The sequence below is a fragment of the Nerophis lumbriciformis genome, linkage group LG38, assembly GCF_033978685.3.
Source record: "Nerophis lumbriciformis linkage group LG38, RoL_Nlum_v2.1, whole genome shotgun sequence".
NCBI classification, from domain to species: domain Eukaryota; kingdom Metazoa; phylum Chordata; class Actinopteri; order Syngnathiformes; family Syngnathidae; genus Nerophis; species Nerophis lumbriciformis.
The window spans coordinates 9,736,066-9,753,297 of NC_084585.2; the positions used below are offsets into that span (position 1 = coordinate 9,736,066).

General features: G+C 42.9%; 1 protein-coding gene across 2 annotated transcripts in view; it reads right to left on the reverse strand.

Moving 5' to 3' along the window:
• Nucleotides 1-411: 411 nt before the first annotated feature.
• The window catches only part of LOC133578368 (aryl hydrocarbon receptor-like), a 106,133-nt gene continuing 89,312 nt past the window's right edge, over nucleotides 412-17,232 (reverse strand). For both annotated transcript variants that reach the window (XM_061932742.1, XM_061932743.1), the window contains exons 5-11: nucleotides 15,465-15,591; nucleotides 15,232-15,371; nucleotides 14,949-15,157; nucleotides 14,737-14,846; nucleotides 6,831-6,969; nucleotides 1,743-3,378; nucleotides 412-1,667 (exon numbers count right to left, since the gene is read on the reverse strand). In XM_061932742.1, coding sequence (XP_061788726.1) covers nucleotides 1,569-1,667; nucleotides 1,743-3,378; nucleotides 6,831-6,969; nucleotides 14,737-14,846; nucleotides 14,949-15,157; nucleotides 15,232-15,371; nucleotides 15,465-15,591 — 2,460 coding nt within the window. In that variant the 3' untranslated portion in view covers nucleotides 412-1,568. The remainder of the gene's footprint in view (nucleotides 1,668-1,742; nucleotides 3,379-6,830; nucleotides 6,970-14,736; nucleotides 14,847-14,948; nucleotides 15,158-15,231; nucleotides 15,372-15,464; nucleotides 15,592-17,232) is intronic.

A 17,232-nucleotide genomic window follows, 5' to 3' on the forward strand; every position in this document is an offset into this window, starting at 1 on the left:
AGTCTCCACTAGAAGCTAAAACTACAGAAATATGAACTACAAGTGCCTTTTTGCTTTAAAACAGAACACAGCAAATCTGTGAGATGGTGTGTGTCGTCATCACAAGTACTTGAAATGTCATAACGGCACACTTCAAAAGCACAAATATTGGCAAAAAAATTATCACTTTATCCTTCTGAGAGTGAATAAGTTGTTTGTGCACAAAACTGACCAGCTGGTAGAGTTTCTTTAGGTCACGGGTGTCGAAAGTGCAGCCTGCAGGCCAAATTCATCCTGCAGCTTGTCCTTTATTGGCCCTCATCGTAGTCTAAAATGTACAGGTATATAGTTTAATTATTAATTAGATATATTCTCACACAATTGCTTTGTCTCTTATAATAAAGATAAGAGTTTAGACATATACTGATTGATTAATTTTAGCATCTTTGATGCATTAAATGTATCAAACGCATTACACTTCAACTTTTGTGTATGTGGTCATGAAAAAAGTTTACCTTCAACAACAAATGTGGCGCTGGTACATCTCTGGCCGAAAATGAGATGTAGAAGTGAAGCAGCAGACCATTCAGAGTTACAAAATTTGGGTTGAGAAGGGGACTGCAAACTGCAAACTTTTAACTCCTATTTTTAATATTCCTGATCATCATGAGCCCTCAAACTTGTTCGCCGGGCTTGCTGGCTGTTCTCAAATTTCACCGATCTTTATTATTTATTTCTTTGGTCAAATCCAACCACCCTGATTCCATCATTCCATGTTTCAAGACCTAAATTAAACTCCGAACAGGTGACCTTTCATGTCTTGCTCGTTTATAGTGAACATTTAGGCAACCATTAGATTTTCAAGAACCAAAGAGGCACAATTCTGTTCTTCAGGAATGTGCCAGGGTTGGCCTCAGACTGAACGCAAAGAAGTAATCACCTATACCCTAACAACATCAGATGGCAACGCTCTGCGAGAGGTCAATGACTTCAAGTACTTGGGTTCCTGGATGAACTCCACAGAACAAGACCTTAAGGTCAGGAAGGCACTAGCGTGGAGGGCCCTGAAGGATATGTCAATAGTCTGGTGCTCGAATCTCCCCCGACACATAAAGCTGAGTCTATTCCACGGCACTGTGGAGTCTGTCCTCCTGTAAGGCTGCGAAAGCTGAACCCTGACACCCACCCTGCAGAAGTCCCTTGATGGGTGCCACACCAGAATGTTACGAGCTGTTCTTAACGTGGACCAGAACATCCACATCACCAACAAGGGCAACTGTCGAGGCTCAGCAAGAAGATAACAGCTAGGAGGATGAGGCTGGCCGGCCACTACCACAGACATCGGGAGCTCCCGGCCAGCAGGCTGGTCCTATGGGAACCAACGTGCTAACGTACGTGGACATCCTGAAAAAAGATGCGGGAGCTGAAAGCTCTACGGAGCTGCCCGGGTGTATGGAGAACCGGAATGATTGGAGACTCCGATGGAAGCTTGTCTGAGGACGACTGAGAGAGAGTCAAGCACACATTCATGACTTTGTTTTAGAGACATTTGTCTGTCGGTCCATGTCGGGATCCCCGCAGCCCAAAAGTCAAAGCTGTTTCCTGTTTTTTCTCTGAGAAGCAGAAGTTCCTGTTTGGCAGTGAGGAAAAGCCCCGCCCCTGTTCTCGACAACTGAGTGGTTGTTGAGCTGTAAAAACAAATAACATTAAATACAAAACCTGATTCTACATCAAACAGTCAGTCAATCTGTAGCTCTTTTTACCTGGTCACTGAAATTCAGGTACTGTTGTTGCATCAGCGGGATGCCCAGGTCAACACCTGGGGCTATTTGGCAGGGAAGCGTTGCCATGTCTGGGCGGGACAAGGACTCGCCTTCACCCTGATTGAAGCAGGAGTTGCTGTCTGGGATGTGGTTGCTGACGTGTTTCAATTTCTGGTAAGAGAGCATCTCACTGGCGTGTCCACCATTCACAGGTAGAGTGGGAGGATTGTTAATTAACATACAACTGCTTGGAACTGCAATAGGTGCCAGCCCCACCCCATGCTCAACAGTACTAAATGGATTCCTAAACGTTGGTCCGGACAGGGCAGTGTTCTGGATCACTGCAAACCCTGGATTTGTCTGAAATCCTGACAATTGGTTAAGGCTCATTTGTCCATTTGAAATTTGCTGTGGTTCTAGTTGGTGCTGTTGCTGCCAAGAATGTCTCTGGTATTGTCCACCATGAACCGGATGGTCGATGTGGCTCTGCATACAGCTGGTTGCTTTGACTGGTCCATTAGGAAGATTTTGAGTGTGACTTTCCACAAAAGCATCTGCATGGTTGAAGCTCCACTGGGTATTGTGGAAGCTGATTGCAGGCTGTATTTGATCACAGTGGTCAGCAGGAAGGTTAGGCACCATCCGCTGATGGCAGTTCTGCATTGGTTGAGCCATTTGGTTGGTTAGATGATTGGGTTGTCTGAGCGACAATATGTTGCTATCTTTGAAACTCGCCTCTATGGTCCTCAATGTCATCGGTGTCTCGGCAAAAGAGGCTCCCAAAGACGGGACAAAGCTCGGTGGAAGTCCACCTGTGGAATCTTGAAGGCAAGTAGGAAGGGACAGTTTTTGCTTTGAGAGAATTTGGCCCATTACTGGACTATTGAGACCAGACAAACTCGTCCCCAAAACAGTACATGGCTGTTCAGGCATCATCTGTCCCCCACTAGATAACTGGCTCTGAGGGTCTAAAAGCCAGCTGACGTTTTGTCCCATGTTTGGGTCAGCAGGACCCTGGTTCTGGAAGTTCAACATTGGGGAAACATCATTGAGCTGGTCTGGCAACATCAGCCCACCTTCTTTTTGTAGCTGCTCCTCCACATACAAAAGGATGTCCTCACTAATAAGTTCATTTAGGTTGGCACTCATTTCGCAGCTGTTACTTTTAACCTTAAGTACAGTGCTTTCCCAGCTTTTTAGCTCTTCAGGTTTCACGTTCACTGTATCTATAAGGTGACCGTCACCCAAAATCTCCTGCAGAGTCTCCATCATGTCCTGGACGGTGCTCTCAGACTTCACCAAGCTTTCAATGGAAGGTTTGGGTGAAGTGTGCTGCCAGACGTCTCCAGCAACACTGACTGTGGCATGCGTGTCTTGAAAGGCTATATCGTTAATGTAGTTGACATTGTTAGCAAAGTTGTGCTTGCAGTAGATAGACTGGTCCTGGTTTAGCATGCAGCCAAGAATCGAAGTGGCCCTGACAGAGTGCTGGTCTAGCTTCCTCTGCTTTGGGACGGAACAAGGGTCGGGCATGTCCAATGTTGGCGCCAAATCGTACAACAGTGCCTCACCAGTGGCGAAGCTAAACGACAGCTCCAGCCGACGAAGACGCAGATTTTCCTCTCCTTCTTCGTTGCTGCAAAGAGGAATGTAGTGCCAGTTTTGTCTGTGACTCATCTTATTTCTCATTGATGAAACACGCAAGCAAAGATCAAATAAATGGACTGAGAGAAGAGCCAAAAACTGTTTGCCAAGATCTACAGTCATGGTCAAAAGTTTACATACACTTGTAAAGAACATCATGTCATGGCTGTCTTGAGTTTCCAATCATTTCTACAACTCTTTATTTTTTGTGATAAAGTGTTGGAGCACATACTTGTTGATCACAAAAAACATTCATGAAGTTTGGTTATTTTATGAATTTATTATGGGTCTACTGAAAATGTGAGAAAATCTGCTGGGTCAAAAGTTGATAAGTTAATGTTTGCTTACATGTCCCTTGGCATGTTTCACTGAAATAAGGCGCTTTTGGTAGCCATCCACAAGCTTCTGGTTGAATTTTTGACCACTCCTCTTGACACAATTGGTGCAGTTCAGCTAAATTTGTTGGTTTTCTCACATGGACTTGTTTCTTCAGCATTGTCCACACGTTTAAGTCAGGACTTTGGGAAAGCCATTCTAAAACCTTAATTCTAGCCCGATTTAGCCATTCCTTTACCACTTTTGACGTGTGTTTGGGGTCATTGTCCTGTTGGAACACCCAACTGCGCCCAAGACCCAACCTCCGGGCTGATGATTTTAGGTTGTACTGAATAATTTGGAGGTAATCCTCCTTTTTCATTGTCCCATTTACTCTGTAAAGCACAAGTTCCATTGGCAGCAAAACAGACCCAGAGCATAATACTACCACCACCATGCTTGACGGTAGACATGGTGTTCCTGGGATTAAAGGCCTCACCTTTTACCCTCCAAACATATTGCTGGGTATTGTGGCCAAACAGCTACATTTTTGTTTCATCTGACCACAGAACTTTCCTCCAGAATGTCTTATCTTTGTCCATATGATCAGCTGCAAACTTTAGACGAACCTAAAGGTGTGGCTTCTGGAGCAAGGGCTTCCTTCTTGCATCGAAGCCTCTCAGTCCATGGCGATGCAAAACACGCTTGACTGTGGACACTGACCTGTGTTCCAGCAGCTTCAAATTCTTTGCACACCTGCTTTTTGGTGGTTCTCGGTTGACTCTTGATCATCCTGACCAATTTTCTCTCAGCAGCAGGTGATAGCTTGCGTTTTCTTCCAGATCGTGGCAGTGACAAAACTGTGCCATGCACTTTATACTTAAGAACAATTGTGTGCACAGTTGCTCTTGGAACCTTAAGTTGCTTTGAAATGGCTCCAAGTGATTTTCCTGACTTGTTCAAGTCAATGATTCGTTTTTTCAGATCTGTGCTGAGTTCCGTTGACTTTCCCATTGTCGCGTTTGTAACCGAGTCTAATGACTGCATCACATGAGCCCTATTTAAATGGGCTCAGAGAAGTCAACAGGTGGTTCTCGGTTGACTCTTGATCATCCTGACCAATTTTCTCTCAGCAGCAGGTGATAGCATGCGTTTTCTTCCTGATCGTGGCAGTGACAAAACTGTGCCATGCACTTTATACTTAAGAACAATTGTGTGCACAGTTGCTCTTGGGACCTTAAGCTGCTTTTAAATGGCTCCAAGTGATTTTCCTGACTTGTTCAAGTCAATGATTCGTTTTTTCAGATCTGTGCTGAGTTCCTTGGACTTTCCCATTATCGCGTTTGTAACCGAGTCTAATGACTGCATCACATGAGCCCTATTTAAATGGGCTCAGAGAAGTCAACAGGTGTCGTCAATCATAATCACTCACATGAAGTTAAGAGGCCATGCAATGAAGCTAATTTGATATGTTGCTGTATGTATACTTTTGACCCAGCTCATTTGCTCACATTTTCAGTAGACCCATAATACATTTATAAAAGAACCAAACTTCATGAATGTTTTTTGTGACCAACAAGTATTGGATAGTCGAACCTCGGATTCAGGAGGAACAGTGTGGTTTTCGTCCTGGTCGTGGAACTGTGGACCAGCTCTATACTCTCGGCAGGGTCCTTGAGGGTGCATGGGAGTTTGCCCAACCAGTCTACATGTGTTTTGTGGACTTGGAGAAGGCATTCGACCGTGTCCCTCGGGAAGTCCTGTGGGGAGTGCTCAGAGAATATGGGGTATCGGACTGTCTGATTGTGGCAGTCCGCTCCCTGTATGCTCAGTGCCAGAGCTTGGTCCGCATTGCCGGCAGTAAGTCGGACACGTTTCCAGTGAGGGTTGGACTCCGCCAAGGCTGCCCTTTGTCACCGATTCTGTTCATAACTTTTATGGACAGAATTTCTAGGCGCAGTCAAGGCGTTGAGGGGATCTGGTTTGGTGGCTGCAGGATTAGGTCTCTGCTTTTTGCAGATGATGTGGTCCTGATGGCTTCATCTGGCCAGGATCTTCAGCTCTCACTGGATCGGTTCGCAGCCGAGTGTGAAGCGACTGCGATGAGAATCAGCACCTCCAAGTCCGAGTCCATGGTTCTCGCCCGGAAAAGGGTGGAGTGCCATCTCCGGGTTGGGGAGGAGATCTTGCCCCAAGTGGAGGAGTTCAAGTACCTCGGAGTCTTGTTCACGAGTGGGGGAAGAGTGGATCGTGAGATCGACAGGCGGATCGGTGCGGCGTCTTCAGTAATGCGGACGCTGTATCGATCCGTTGTGGTGAAGAAGGAGCTGAGCCGGAAGGCAAAGCTCTCAATTTACCGGTCGATCTACGTTCCCACCCTCACCTATGGTCATGAGCTTTGGGTTATGACCGAAAGGACAAGATCACGGGTACAAGTGGCCAAAATGAGTTTCCTCCGCCGCGTGGCGGGGCTCTCCCTTAGAGATAGGGTGAGAAGCTCTGCCATCCGGGGGGAGCTCAAAGTAAAGCCGCTGCTCCTTCACATCGAGAGGAGCCAGATGAGGTGGTTCGGGCATCTGGTCAAGATGCCACCCGAACGCCTCCCTAGGGAGTTGTTTAGGGCACGTCCGACCGGTAGGAGGCCACGGGGAAGACCCAGGACACGTTGGGAAGACTATGTCTCCCGGCTGGCCTGGGAACGCCTCGGGGTCCCACAGGAAGAGCTGGACGAAGTGGCTGGGGAGAGGGAAGTCTGGGCTTCCCTGCTTAAGCTGCTGCCCCCGCGACCCGACCTCGGATAAGCGGAAGAAGATGGATGGATGGATGGAACAAGTATTGGCTCCAATCACTCTTTCACACAAAAATAAGAGTTGTAGAAATTATTGGAAACTTAAAACAGCCATGACATGATGTTCTTTACAAGTGTATGTCTACTTTTGACCACGACTAAGACATCTACTAAAACATCTGCCAATTCTCGCAGATGGAGGGCTTAAAGAAAGTGTAGAGAAAGCACACAATCCTTGATGATATGACAGCCAGGCAGAACAGTGGCTGTTGTCTCACTCACATCAAAAGTGTCTTTGACAAGCATCACAAAGAAACCTACAATCATTCCTTGCAACTTACGATATAGGTCTCTGCTGCACCACAATGAAATCCGGCTTCCCTCCCTTTAGGACAAGCCTGGCGTTGGCTTCGACCCAAATCCACTTTCTCTTTTTAGTCAGCAGTCGGAAGGCGGATTTCGCCTGTCCTGTTTTCATCACTGGGCAAAGACAGAGATGAATGAAGTTCAAGCTGAAGGTCAATGGTGTCAAACTTGTTGTTATTGAGGGTCACATTGCAGTTACGGCTGCCCTCAGAGGGTTGGTTGTAACTGAAAAATGTATTGCTTTATCATGTTGTATGTTTGTTATTTATAAGTATTCACCTCATGTTATTATCAAACAGTTGCCTATTTATTTTATCATTATATATTTGTGTTTACACAAACTGTATAAAAAATACTGTGGAAGGGGCTTGTGATCAGCACGCCGCAGAAGTAAAGGTCAACGCCTCTGTCCATGGTGCTGAAAACAGAGCACCATCAGACGGGGGCGTGGCATGTGCTGACGGCGAGACACAGCTGGCAGACGATTAGTTTGCGCAGGTGGTACGTGTTAAACTAATCATCTGTTGTCTTTAACAGTGAGCGGCCGGGTGCAGGAGGAGGAGGATTGGAGCGACTGAAAAGTCAACAAAAGTACATATTGGAGAACTGCAAAAACCATATTCAACCCTGTCAACTCTGCGCAACTGGCTTCCAGCGTGAATCTGTGGGACTGTAAGTAGAAAAAGCTTACAAATACATCTGTATATTTTGCAATTAAAAAACTGGCAGCTCAGGCACCAGAATTTTACCGTGAAATCTATGGCGTTTTTTACCCCAAATTCCTTAAATTCTGCCAACTGAGCTATCAGTTTTTTACTGTAAAATATGTTATATTTACGGTGCGTACAGTGGTACAAACGGTACCACTGTATGTATCATTAAAATTAAGGCGACTGAGGTGACAGTTCTTTACCGTAAATTCAACGGTTGTTATTTTTACGGAGAATTATTGCAAATATTTTTGTAGGGCGTTTTTTACCGTAAATTCTATTGTCATGTTTAAAGTGTAGAATTTGATGGATAACTTGCTTTAAAATCAAAAGTCAAGCAGATATTTGTTTGTTTTTTAACAAAAAAGTTGTGTTATTTCTTGCATTATTAGGTAATATCAAAATAATAAATACAATAAATAAAACTACATGCACTAGAAGTATAAAATTTCTGTCCAACTACAAATTACATTTAGTAAGAAAGAAGAAGTACTTTACTAAAGCATATTGTTTTCATTTCTCTGATCATACAAAATGATGTAGCAGGCCAGATGTGGCTCCCGGGATACGGGTTTGATACCTGTGCTGTAGGTGAAAGTAGCAGTAGGGTGGAAAAACAAGTTGCCTCTATATTGAAGCTATTATCATATACATCTGATGTATGACACCGAAAGACTTACAAAGTTTGCGACTACCGTATTTTTCATCTTGTGATGTTTAGACAGTGACAACACATACAGTGTTTCCCACACATTCATTTATTTGTGGCGGCCCGCCACAAAAGAATTACGTCCGCCACAAATGGATTTTTCGGCTTTTGACTCACTCGACCGCTCATAAAAGCAATGGGACTGTCTGTGAATGTTGCTTGTAGTTACACCTCCGGTGCAGTAGGTGGCGGTAGCCTACTATGCATTGTAACTCCGCCAATAGCACTTAATTCACCTGGTGGGCCAGAAGAAGAAGAAGAAGACGAAGAAGAAGAAGAAGAGGGACGGATGGACGGACGGGATCAAAATACTCGCCGGCTACTTTTCATAATGATGGCGCGTCCTACGTTTCTACCTCAAACGTCCAAAACCTGCTGAAAGCCTTGATCCAGGATGCTATGGGGAAAAAAACTTAAATGGTGCCTTTTGGCGATAGTTAGCAGCTTGGTGGCTCATAGCCGGCTAGCTAACGCTTGCTAGCGTGGTAGCATTGCTTCATTTTTACAGATGTTATAGGTAGATAGGTTATAGCTGCATCGCTCGCGGCTCGTCATATATTTAACGTTAATCCGCGATTTCACCGAGCGTTTCACCGACGAGCTAACGTGTCCAGGTTATAGCCCTGTTGTCAATAAACACACATGGACTGAAGCTAAATTGTCCATTGTCCACTGCAGCATGTGAATGCACTGAAAAGAATAAAATCTGAGCCAACCAGCTGTTAAAATGTTGTCCAGGTTAATGTTTTGGCCATTAAAAGCCCTTCATTTCAAGACTTCAACTGTGATCGGGCTTTAAACAGGTGGCTGACCTGTTCAGATGGGTGTAACTGCTACTGGTCAAATAATGTGAAATAGCATTTAATTTTACATGTATGCAATGCCATTTAAATGTAATTATAGATAATAATAATAATAATAATAATAATTACTGTGTAGTGTTGTAAATAGTCAACGGGAAGGATTTTAGTAAGATATAAGCCATGAGCACTACACAGCCAGAAAAAAACCTAGGCAGGACAAGTAAAAATATTGGGGCAAGTAGATTTGAGAAGTCAGGCAAGTAGAAAAAAACCTTAACGTTGAACCCTGCATGTGTTGAGCTGCTAGCTGCCGCTTAAGGTTAGACGGCACTGTACATAGAGCACTTCTGCTCGTTAGTAATAAATTCTAATGTTGGATGTTCACTCCTTCACACAGATGAGTATAGAAAAATATTTTCAATGGCCGAAAAGGGCTCGACTTGGAGAGGAAGGTAGGCCTACAGTCCGGACCACAGGTGCGACCTGTTCAGCAGCAGCAGGAGGAGGAGGAGGAGGAGGAGGTTGACTGACTGTGGCAGGACACCTCTGCCTCTGTTTCACTTCATGTTGCTGGTAAATAATATGGTTGTAGTAGTAGGCTAAAGTTAAATTATTTAGTATTCACTAATTAAAGGGGCAGAGCTTTAAGAGACATTTTAGCTTTTATATTTTATAAGATATATTTTTTGTAAGAACCACAATTAATAAATATATTTCAGTGAATCACTAATTGTTCAAATCTGTATATAAATATGTACATAAAATGTTGTAATTATATTTCAACTCCGCGTTCTTCTTGGTCATCGCCGCTGCCGCCGCCACCCCCCACCCCCCGACCACACCACCACAAATAGATGCCTGTCCTGTGGGAAACACTGACATATATTTGCAAGGCCATTTTCAAGAAGGATATTTAAAGAGAAACTACATCTTGTGATAAGATGTCGGCCAACCCCGGAAGCTCGAATGAGTTCTACAAATTGTGAGTTCAGATATTGTATTTCTTCATTTTTTCACGTTAAAAATGTTTTTTGCCATTTTTATTTTGACAGTACCACATAAGATACGTTTTAATCGCTGATGCGGGTTTAATGATTTTTAAATGCGCAAAAAAATAACCAGTTATGTACACTGTTGGTGGTGATTCAATGCCCAGTAGTTCGTAAATGTGTTCCTGTATAATATTTCTCCAGCAATGGTCATGTGGGGACAAAAATTGTGGTATTTTGAGAGGTAATTATATATATGATATTTTCTTATTTTCTGTCTGATAAGATAATTCTTCTCACTAAGCAGATTTTATGTTAGAGTGTTTTACTTGTTTTAAGTGTTTTGGTCCTAAATGATCTCAGTAAGATATCACAGCTTGTTGCTGAGATTTGATGACCTATATTGAGTAAAACATGCTTGAAACTAGAATATCTGTGTCATCAACACTCACAAGTATAAAACTACTACTTTTTTAAAGTAATAATTTCTTATTTCAAGCATGAGAAAAAAAATCATGATTTTGACCCAATCGTGTCTCATAATTAAAACAGATGACTGCCAAATGAACTTCGCCGTTTTATTTTCAATGAAACAATAGAAATAGGTACTCATATAGTAGCACAGTTGGCACAGTACAGCAAACTGACAGTTAATATTTAAACATTTAACAAGTGACATTTATAACTATTTTGAACAGAAACAGTTCATGCACATTCAGATAAATTCTTCATAATTACAGTTAAAAAAAATTTGGCCGGGGGCCGGGCTGTATATATGCGCACTAATTGACTGAAAGAGCACGCACTTGGCGCGATGATGTCATGTTATCCATGGAAAAATGCATTTTTAGACCATATGATTTGCCTGAGCGGCTAGGAGACCCCGAGAGTAACAAGTAAGGATGTCCCGATCCGATATTTGGATCGGATCGGCTGCCGATATTTGCCAAAAATTGCGTATCGGCAAGGCATGGGAAAATGCCGATCCAGATCCAGTTTAAAAAAAAACCTCGGTCCGTGTTTTCCAAGGCACCTATTTAAATAATACATTCCACTTTTCTGCTGCTCCGTAATTTCCGTTCCGCATTTTCCAGCACACCTTCAACACATCCACAATTCTCACGCAGTTGCTTTTAGCTGCTGGCATTACACGACAGGCTCTTCTCACTCTTTCCTATGTCTCCCTCTCACAGACAGCGAGCGCACCTTCTTACACACGTCACATACTGTCACGTCATACGTCACATACTGTCACGTCATACGTCACATACGTATACGTCCTCTCCCAGCAGAGAGCGAGGTAGCGGCATGGCTAACGTTAGCTGTGATGCTAGCGCAGCCGCTAAGGTGCGCGCCTGCTCAAGCGTCCTCTGCGCACGGCAAATCTATGCCACGCACAAAATCAAATAAAAAAATAAGCGCATAACAATTTTTCGACACACGGACACGACAGAGACAACAGTTTTCGTCATCATTGTTCAAATATTGTGACGTCTGTCGAGACGCTTATCTCCATTCGGTGCCACACGTCCACACCATCAAAATGGCAAAAATTTCCACATCAACACCGTATGAAAAAATTAGTGATTTTTTTTAGTTGTGATTTCCTTCTCTGCATGAAAGTTTAAAAGTAGCATATATTAATGCAGTATGAAGAAGAATGTTTTAATGTAGACATGCAAGCCTTGAAAGAACATTTTGAAAATCAAGACTACATTTCCTGCAAATGGGTGCATTTCTACCCTATATTTTAACTTTAGATTTATTCTCATATCAAACTCTTTTGGCTGTCTTTTTGATACTTACATCAGGCGCCTCCCTCCACACCCTGGATTATAAATAATGTAAATAATTCAATGTGATTATCTTGTGTGATGACTGTATTATGATGATAGTATATATCTGATAGTATATATCTGTATCATGAATCAATTTAAGTGGACCCCGACTTAAACAAGTTGAAAAACTTATTGGGGTGTTACCATTTAGTGGTCAATTGTACGGAATATGTACTTCACTGTGCAACCTACTAATAAAAGTCTCAATCAATCAATCAAAACACATAGAATCATCATACTGCTGTGATTATATGCATCAAGTGTTCATTCAAGGCTAAGGCAAAATATCGAGATATATATCGTGTATCGCAATATGGCCTTAAAATATCGCAATATTAAAAAAAGGCCATATCACCCAGCCCTAGTTCAATGATGCCATTTCTGTTTGTCATGTATAATTTTGTCTATTTTGTGTTTATCCTTGAATAAACAGGTCAGTTTCTTGTTACCAACCATTGTGTATTATTCAAACTCCCCTAATTCAGCTGGCTAGTTGTTATCAAGAGTACTAAAACCCTTTTCAACATGATTCTGACAACTAAGTAGGCTAAATAACTTTAAACTTTAATACATGCTCGGATAGGCCAGCATCGGTCAGTATCGGTATCGGATCGGAAATGCAAAAACAATATCGGTATCGGATCGGAAGTGCAAAAACCTGGATCGGGACATCCCTAGTAACAAGCGCTTGTCTTGTTGCCTTTCCATTAAGAACAATAAATTAGTCTTTGGTATAAGTCTGCTGGTTTCAAGAAATGTAATGCCGAGCGCATATCATTATGTCAAGATAATGGCACTAGCATTTACTTCATTTAAGAACATTTTTCAACATATTGAGCAAAAAGGTCTCATATTTTTTTCCTACCAAGAAAAGTGCACTTGTTATTAGTGAGAATATACTTATTTTAAGGTATTTTTGGGTTCATTGACGTGAGCTAATTTGACTTGTTTTGGAAAGTCTTGACAAGCTGAATTTTCTTGTTCTATTGGCAGATAATTTTGCTTAGTTCAAATAAAATACCCCTCATTTTTTAAATTTTTTTTCTTGTTTTTGAACACTGACTTTTTGCAGTGTAGGTGGGAAACGCACGTCCCGCCACTGAATGTACCAATAGCATACCTGCCAACTTTTGAAATCAGAAAAACCTAGTAGCCACGGTCCAGGGGCCGCAGGCCCCGGTAGGTCCAGGACAAAGTCCTGGTGGGGGGTTCCTTCGCCCCCCGACGCAAAATGATTATTAGCATTCAGACAGGTTAAAATGTTGCTAAAACCATCACTTTTCTATCAGTCACAGTGACTTTTCAAAACAAAAATATTACAGCAAAAATCATATGGGTTGATTGACATGTTTATTCTGTCAGCCAACTTCAATAGTTTGAAATTATTTTGACAGTTAATGCCAGTTATCCTGTCAACCTTTCACAAGACTTCAATTTGTTAATTGAAAGTATAAACAGTATAAACACTTTTTACAGTAAACAAATGGTAAAACAGTACTAAACAATTCCATAAAAAAAAAAAATTGGTGTCATTATTAACTTTCTGTCCAAGCTTGTATAATCTACTGCCTTGTTCAATTGTAAAAAATATTCTGTGCCTAAAATTCACATTTCTATCACAATTATCATACTGTAAACATGGTAAGCTAACTTCATTAAAATTAATAGTCCTGTCAATAGCATGGAATTACAATTCAAATGTAGTTTTTTTGTAAGCCTTTCAAAAGAATTCAAAATATGAAAAATTTATGAAAATTAATTGAAGCCATCAGACACTTGAAAAGTGGCACATCACATCTCTAATGTAATCATTTTAACTTTTCAACAGAAATAGCACTGCAAAAATATTAAGGACATACTTCTGTATTTTGGTAGTTATGCTGTCAACATTTAACAAGATTTCTTCAACTTGGACTTGAAAGCATAAATAGTATAAACACTTTTAACAGTATAACAGTATTAAACAATTCCAATAGATAACATTGGTGTCATTACCTTTTTGTGGCTAAAATCCAAATTTATTCTAGTCCATGCTCAATTATTGTCTCCGTAAATAAAACTTCGGCATTCATCACATCCAAAGAATCTGTTTGGGCGACGAAAAACGTTGAAAGTTTTCCACTTGTATCGCTAGCAACGGCATTAGACTTGTGTTCTTTTGTCCCAACGTGGTCTTTTACATCGCTAATTCCTCCGTGTCCGATCGAAAAATCTTGTCTGCACAAGGTGCAATTCGCGTAGTTTTCACCCTTTTTGGAACGGATAATTATTCCCGGATAGGCTTTTGAATATTCTTCACGGAATGACTGCAGTTTTCTTTTCGGTTTAAGACTCGTTTGCGATTTTTCTCCGGCTGATTCCATGATCGTTCGCTCGTTTGGAAACAATGGCAACTGGTGCCTCGTGCTTGGCAGCGGTGCTATAAATAGCCTCGCGCATCGCATTCGGAATGGATCGATAGGAAGTTATGTCGATTGTCATTGTTGTTACGCGATTTCGTGAATAAAACTTTTAAAAAAATATATTTTTTTAATTAATGAAAAACCGTATTTTTTATCACTGCAACCGTAACCCGGAATAGGTTGATGAAAACCGTACTAATTACGGGAAAACCGGAGTAGTTGGCAGGTATGCAATAGTGATTATTGCTGTTTTGTGTGTACATTTGCGTGTTATTTCTATCAATGATTATTCTGATCTGGTGTTTAAATTTTCTGTTTTTTTCCCCGTGCAGAATAATCAAGGACGATGTGGACAATGGAACACAATCAAGCATATAAAGTCAACATATTTTTCCACCCTCCTGGTACTTTAAGCGTGTGTATGACTCACTGGTGAGGTGGTTGTCGGCACAGTACATCATGTCTGCAGCATGGATGAAGCTGTAGCCTGAAACCGTCATGCGGAGCTCTGCATCACTGTAACCCAGAACCACCGTTCCTCTGAACAGATTAAATTCCAATCAGTTTGTCTTTTCATGGCCAACAGTCAGCAACATTTAGCAATGACTGAATTTAATCTCAAATCCCAATGCAAACGGGTACCTGGTGTCGATGCCGATCGGCGAGAAGTCCAGCGTGTGTTTGCTCTGGAAAATGAGCGTCTTGGAGCGGATCTCCAAAATAGTCGGCAGCTGCAGTGGCGTAGCGATGGCAAACAGAGCAAGCTGTGGAGGAACTTGTGTGCCGTTCTCTGACATGACCTTATGGTTCTGACCATGGAGGAGTTTCAGGCGGCCGTGGAAGTTTAAGGCCTGAAGACAACCACACCACAAAAAGCAACAATGGACCAGGTGTCATAAGTTATTATCTTGTTATTATGTTCTACCAGGAAGCCAGATGAGTTGTCCAGCAGGCATCGGAACCGGCAGCAGAAGTTTCTTTCTAGGAAAGACGAGTTTTCTGGAGGAATAGCCTGAGGGTCATAGGTCATCAGGTTGGCGGTGACTTCGCTGCTGCTCTGTTCACCTGCAGCCACAATGAAAACAGAAGGTCTGCAAGCAGGCAACACATGGGTTTTCAGGTAAAAAAACTGATTTGGATGACGCAGAGGCGACTTACTGCTGGCCTCTGTGGTGCCATCTGGCTGGCTGGAATGAGGGTTGAAAGCAAAGTGAAGTTCTTGCCTGAAAAGTGCTCGATCGTCCGCGTGTATCAACTCGAATACACTCTGATGGATGACATCAGACTGTAACACAAAAATACCACAGACCCATTTATATACAGTGAGCTTTTTCAATAGCCACATCTGTTTTTCTTCTTTCTGATTTATTTGAAATAGGGACAGATACAGAAACATAGATATCTGAAACAGTCGTCCAATGTATGCATCTTAGTGTTTGTAGTAGAGATGCGGATTATCCGCGGATCGGGCGGATGAAATAAAAAAAAATTAGATTTTATCCGCGGGTCGGGTCGGGTCGGGCGGTTGAAATTAAAAAAAATTAGATTTTAAATAGATTCAGGCGGGTGGCAGTTAAACCAATTCGGAAATATATATACATAGTTAAATGTTGTTACCCACATACGAAAAACGAGCAGGCACCTGCTGCATATGCCACAACAGAAGAAAAAAAAAAAAAGAGATGGACACTTTTACGGAGCGGAGAAGGGACGCCTCGCCGGGGTCCGGGACCGAGGCCCCTTCCCCCGAGAGGGCCCCACCGGGAGCCGTAGCTGAGGCGATCCGCGAGAAGGGCCCGACGCACGTCCAGGGTCACCACCTCGCCCACCGCACCGACACCCCGCCTCGTCCGCCTTCGCCGCGGCCGGCGTCACGCGCAGCAGGTAAGCAGCTTACCTGCCCGCCACCCCCTTGGCCGGGGGCTCGTAACAGGGGTCACTCCGCGCGCTCCGCCCGCGCAGCTTACCTGCCCGCCACCCCTGTTGCCGGGGGCGCGTAACAGGGGTCACTCCGCGCGCAGTGCGCTCACGAAAGGGGTGGGGCTCACCCTGGTTGATATAGACAGCAGGACGGTGGCCATGAAAGTCGGAACCCGCTAAGGAGTGTGTAACAACCCACCTGCCGAATCAACTAGCCCTGAAAATGGATGGCGCTGGAGCGTCGGGCCCATACCCGGCTGTCGCCGGCAGCGAGACGCGCTTGGAGGTGCGCTCAGCGCGGCTCCCATATGATTGCGCACTGGTGTGCGTCTGGGTCGTGACAGCGTGGCATGCGAATGTCTGTGCTGCATTGGATCAGTCTCCTTTCTTTAACAGGCAAAAGCTTTATAACCTCACTAATGCCTTGCATCGTCTATATTAGATATATAACAACGGGCGGGTGCGGGCGGGTGCGGTTCTGATCAAATGTTACATCGGGTGGATGGCGGATGGTTGACGACTTTCTGATGCGGTTGCGGATTAAATAATTGCCTATCCGCGCATCTCTAGTTTGTAGCCAAAGCTAATTTACAACACTTGTCCCCAACAACAACAACAACACAGATCTAACATCATTAAAATAGGAAAATAAAAAGAATGAGGCAAAGAGGAGTCGATAATAATGATAATAGTAATAATACAGACAAAGTGCAAACTAGATAAAAGCCAATAATAATAATAATAATAAATAGAGATGTCCGATAATGGCTTTTTTGCCGATATCCGATATTGTCCAACTCTTAATTACAGATTCCGATATCAACTGATACCGATATATACAGTCGTGGAATTAACACATTATTATGCCTAATTTTGTTGTGATGCCCCGCTGGATGCATTAAACCAGGGGTGCTCACACTTTTTCTGCAGGCAAGCTACTTTTCAATTGATCAAGTCGTGGGGATCTACCTCATTCATATATATAATTTATATTTACTTATTAATG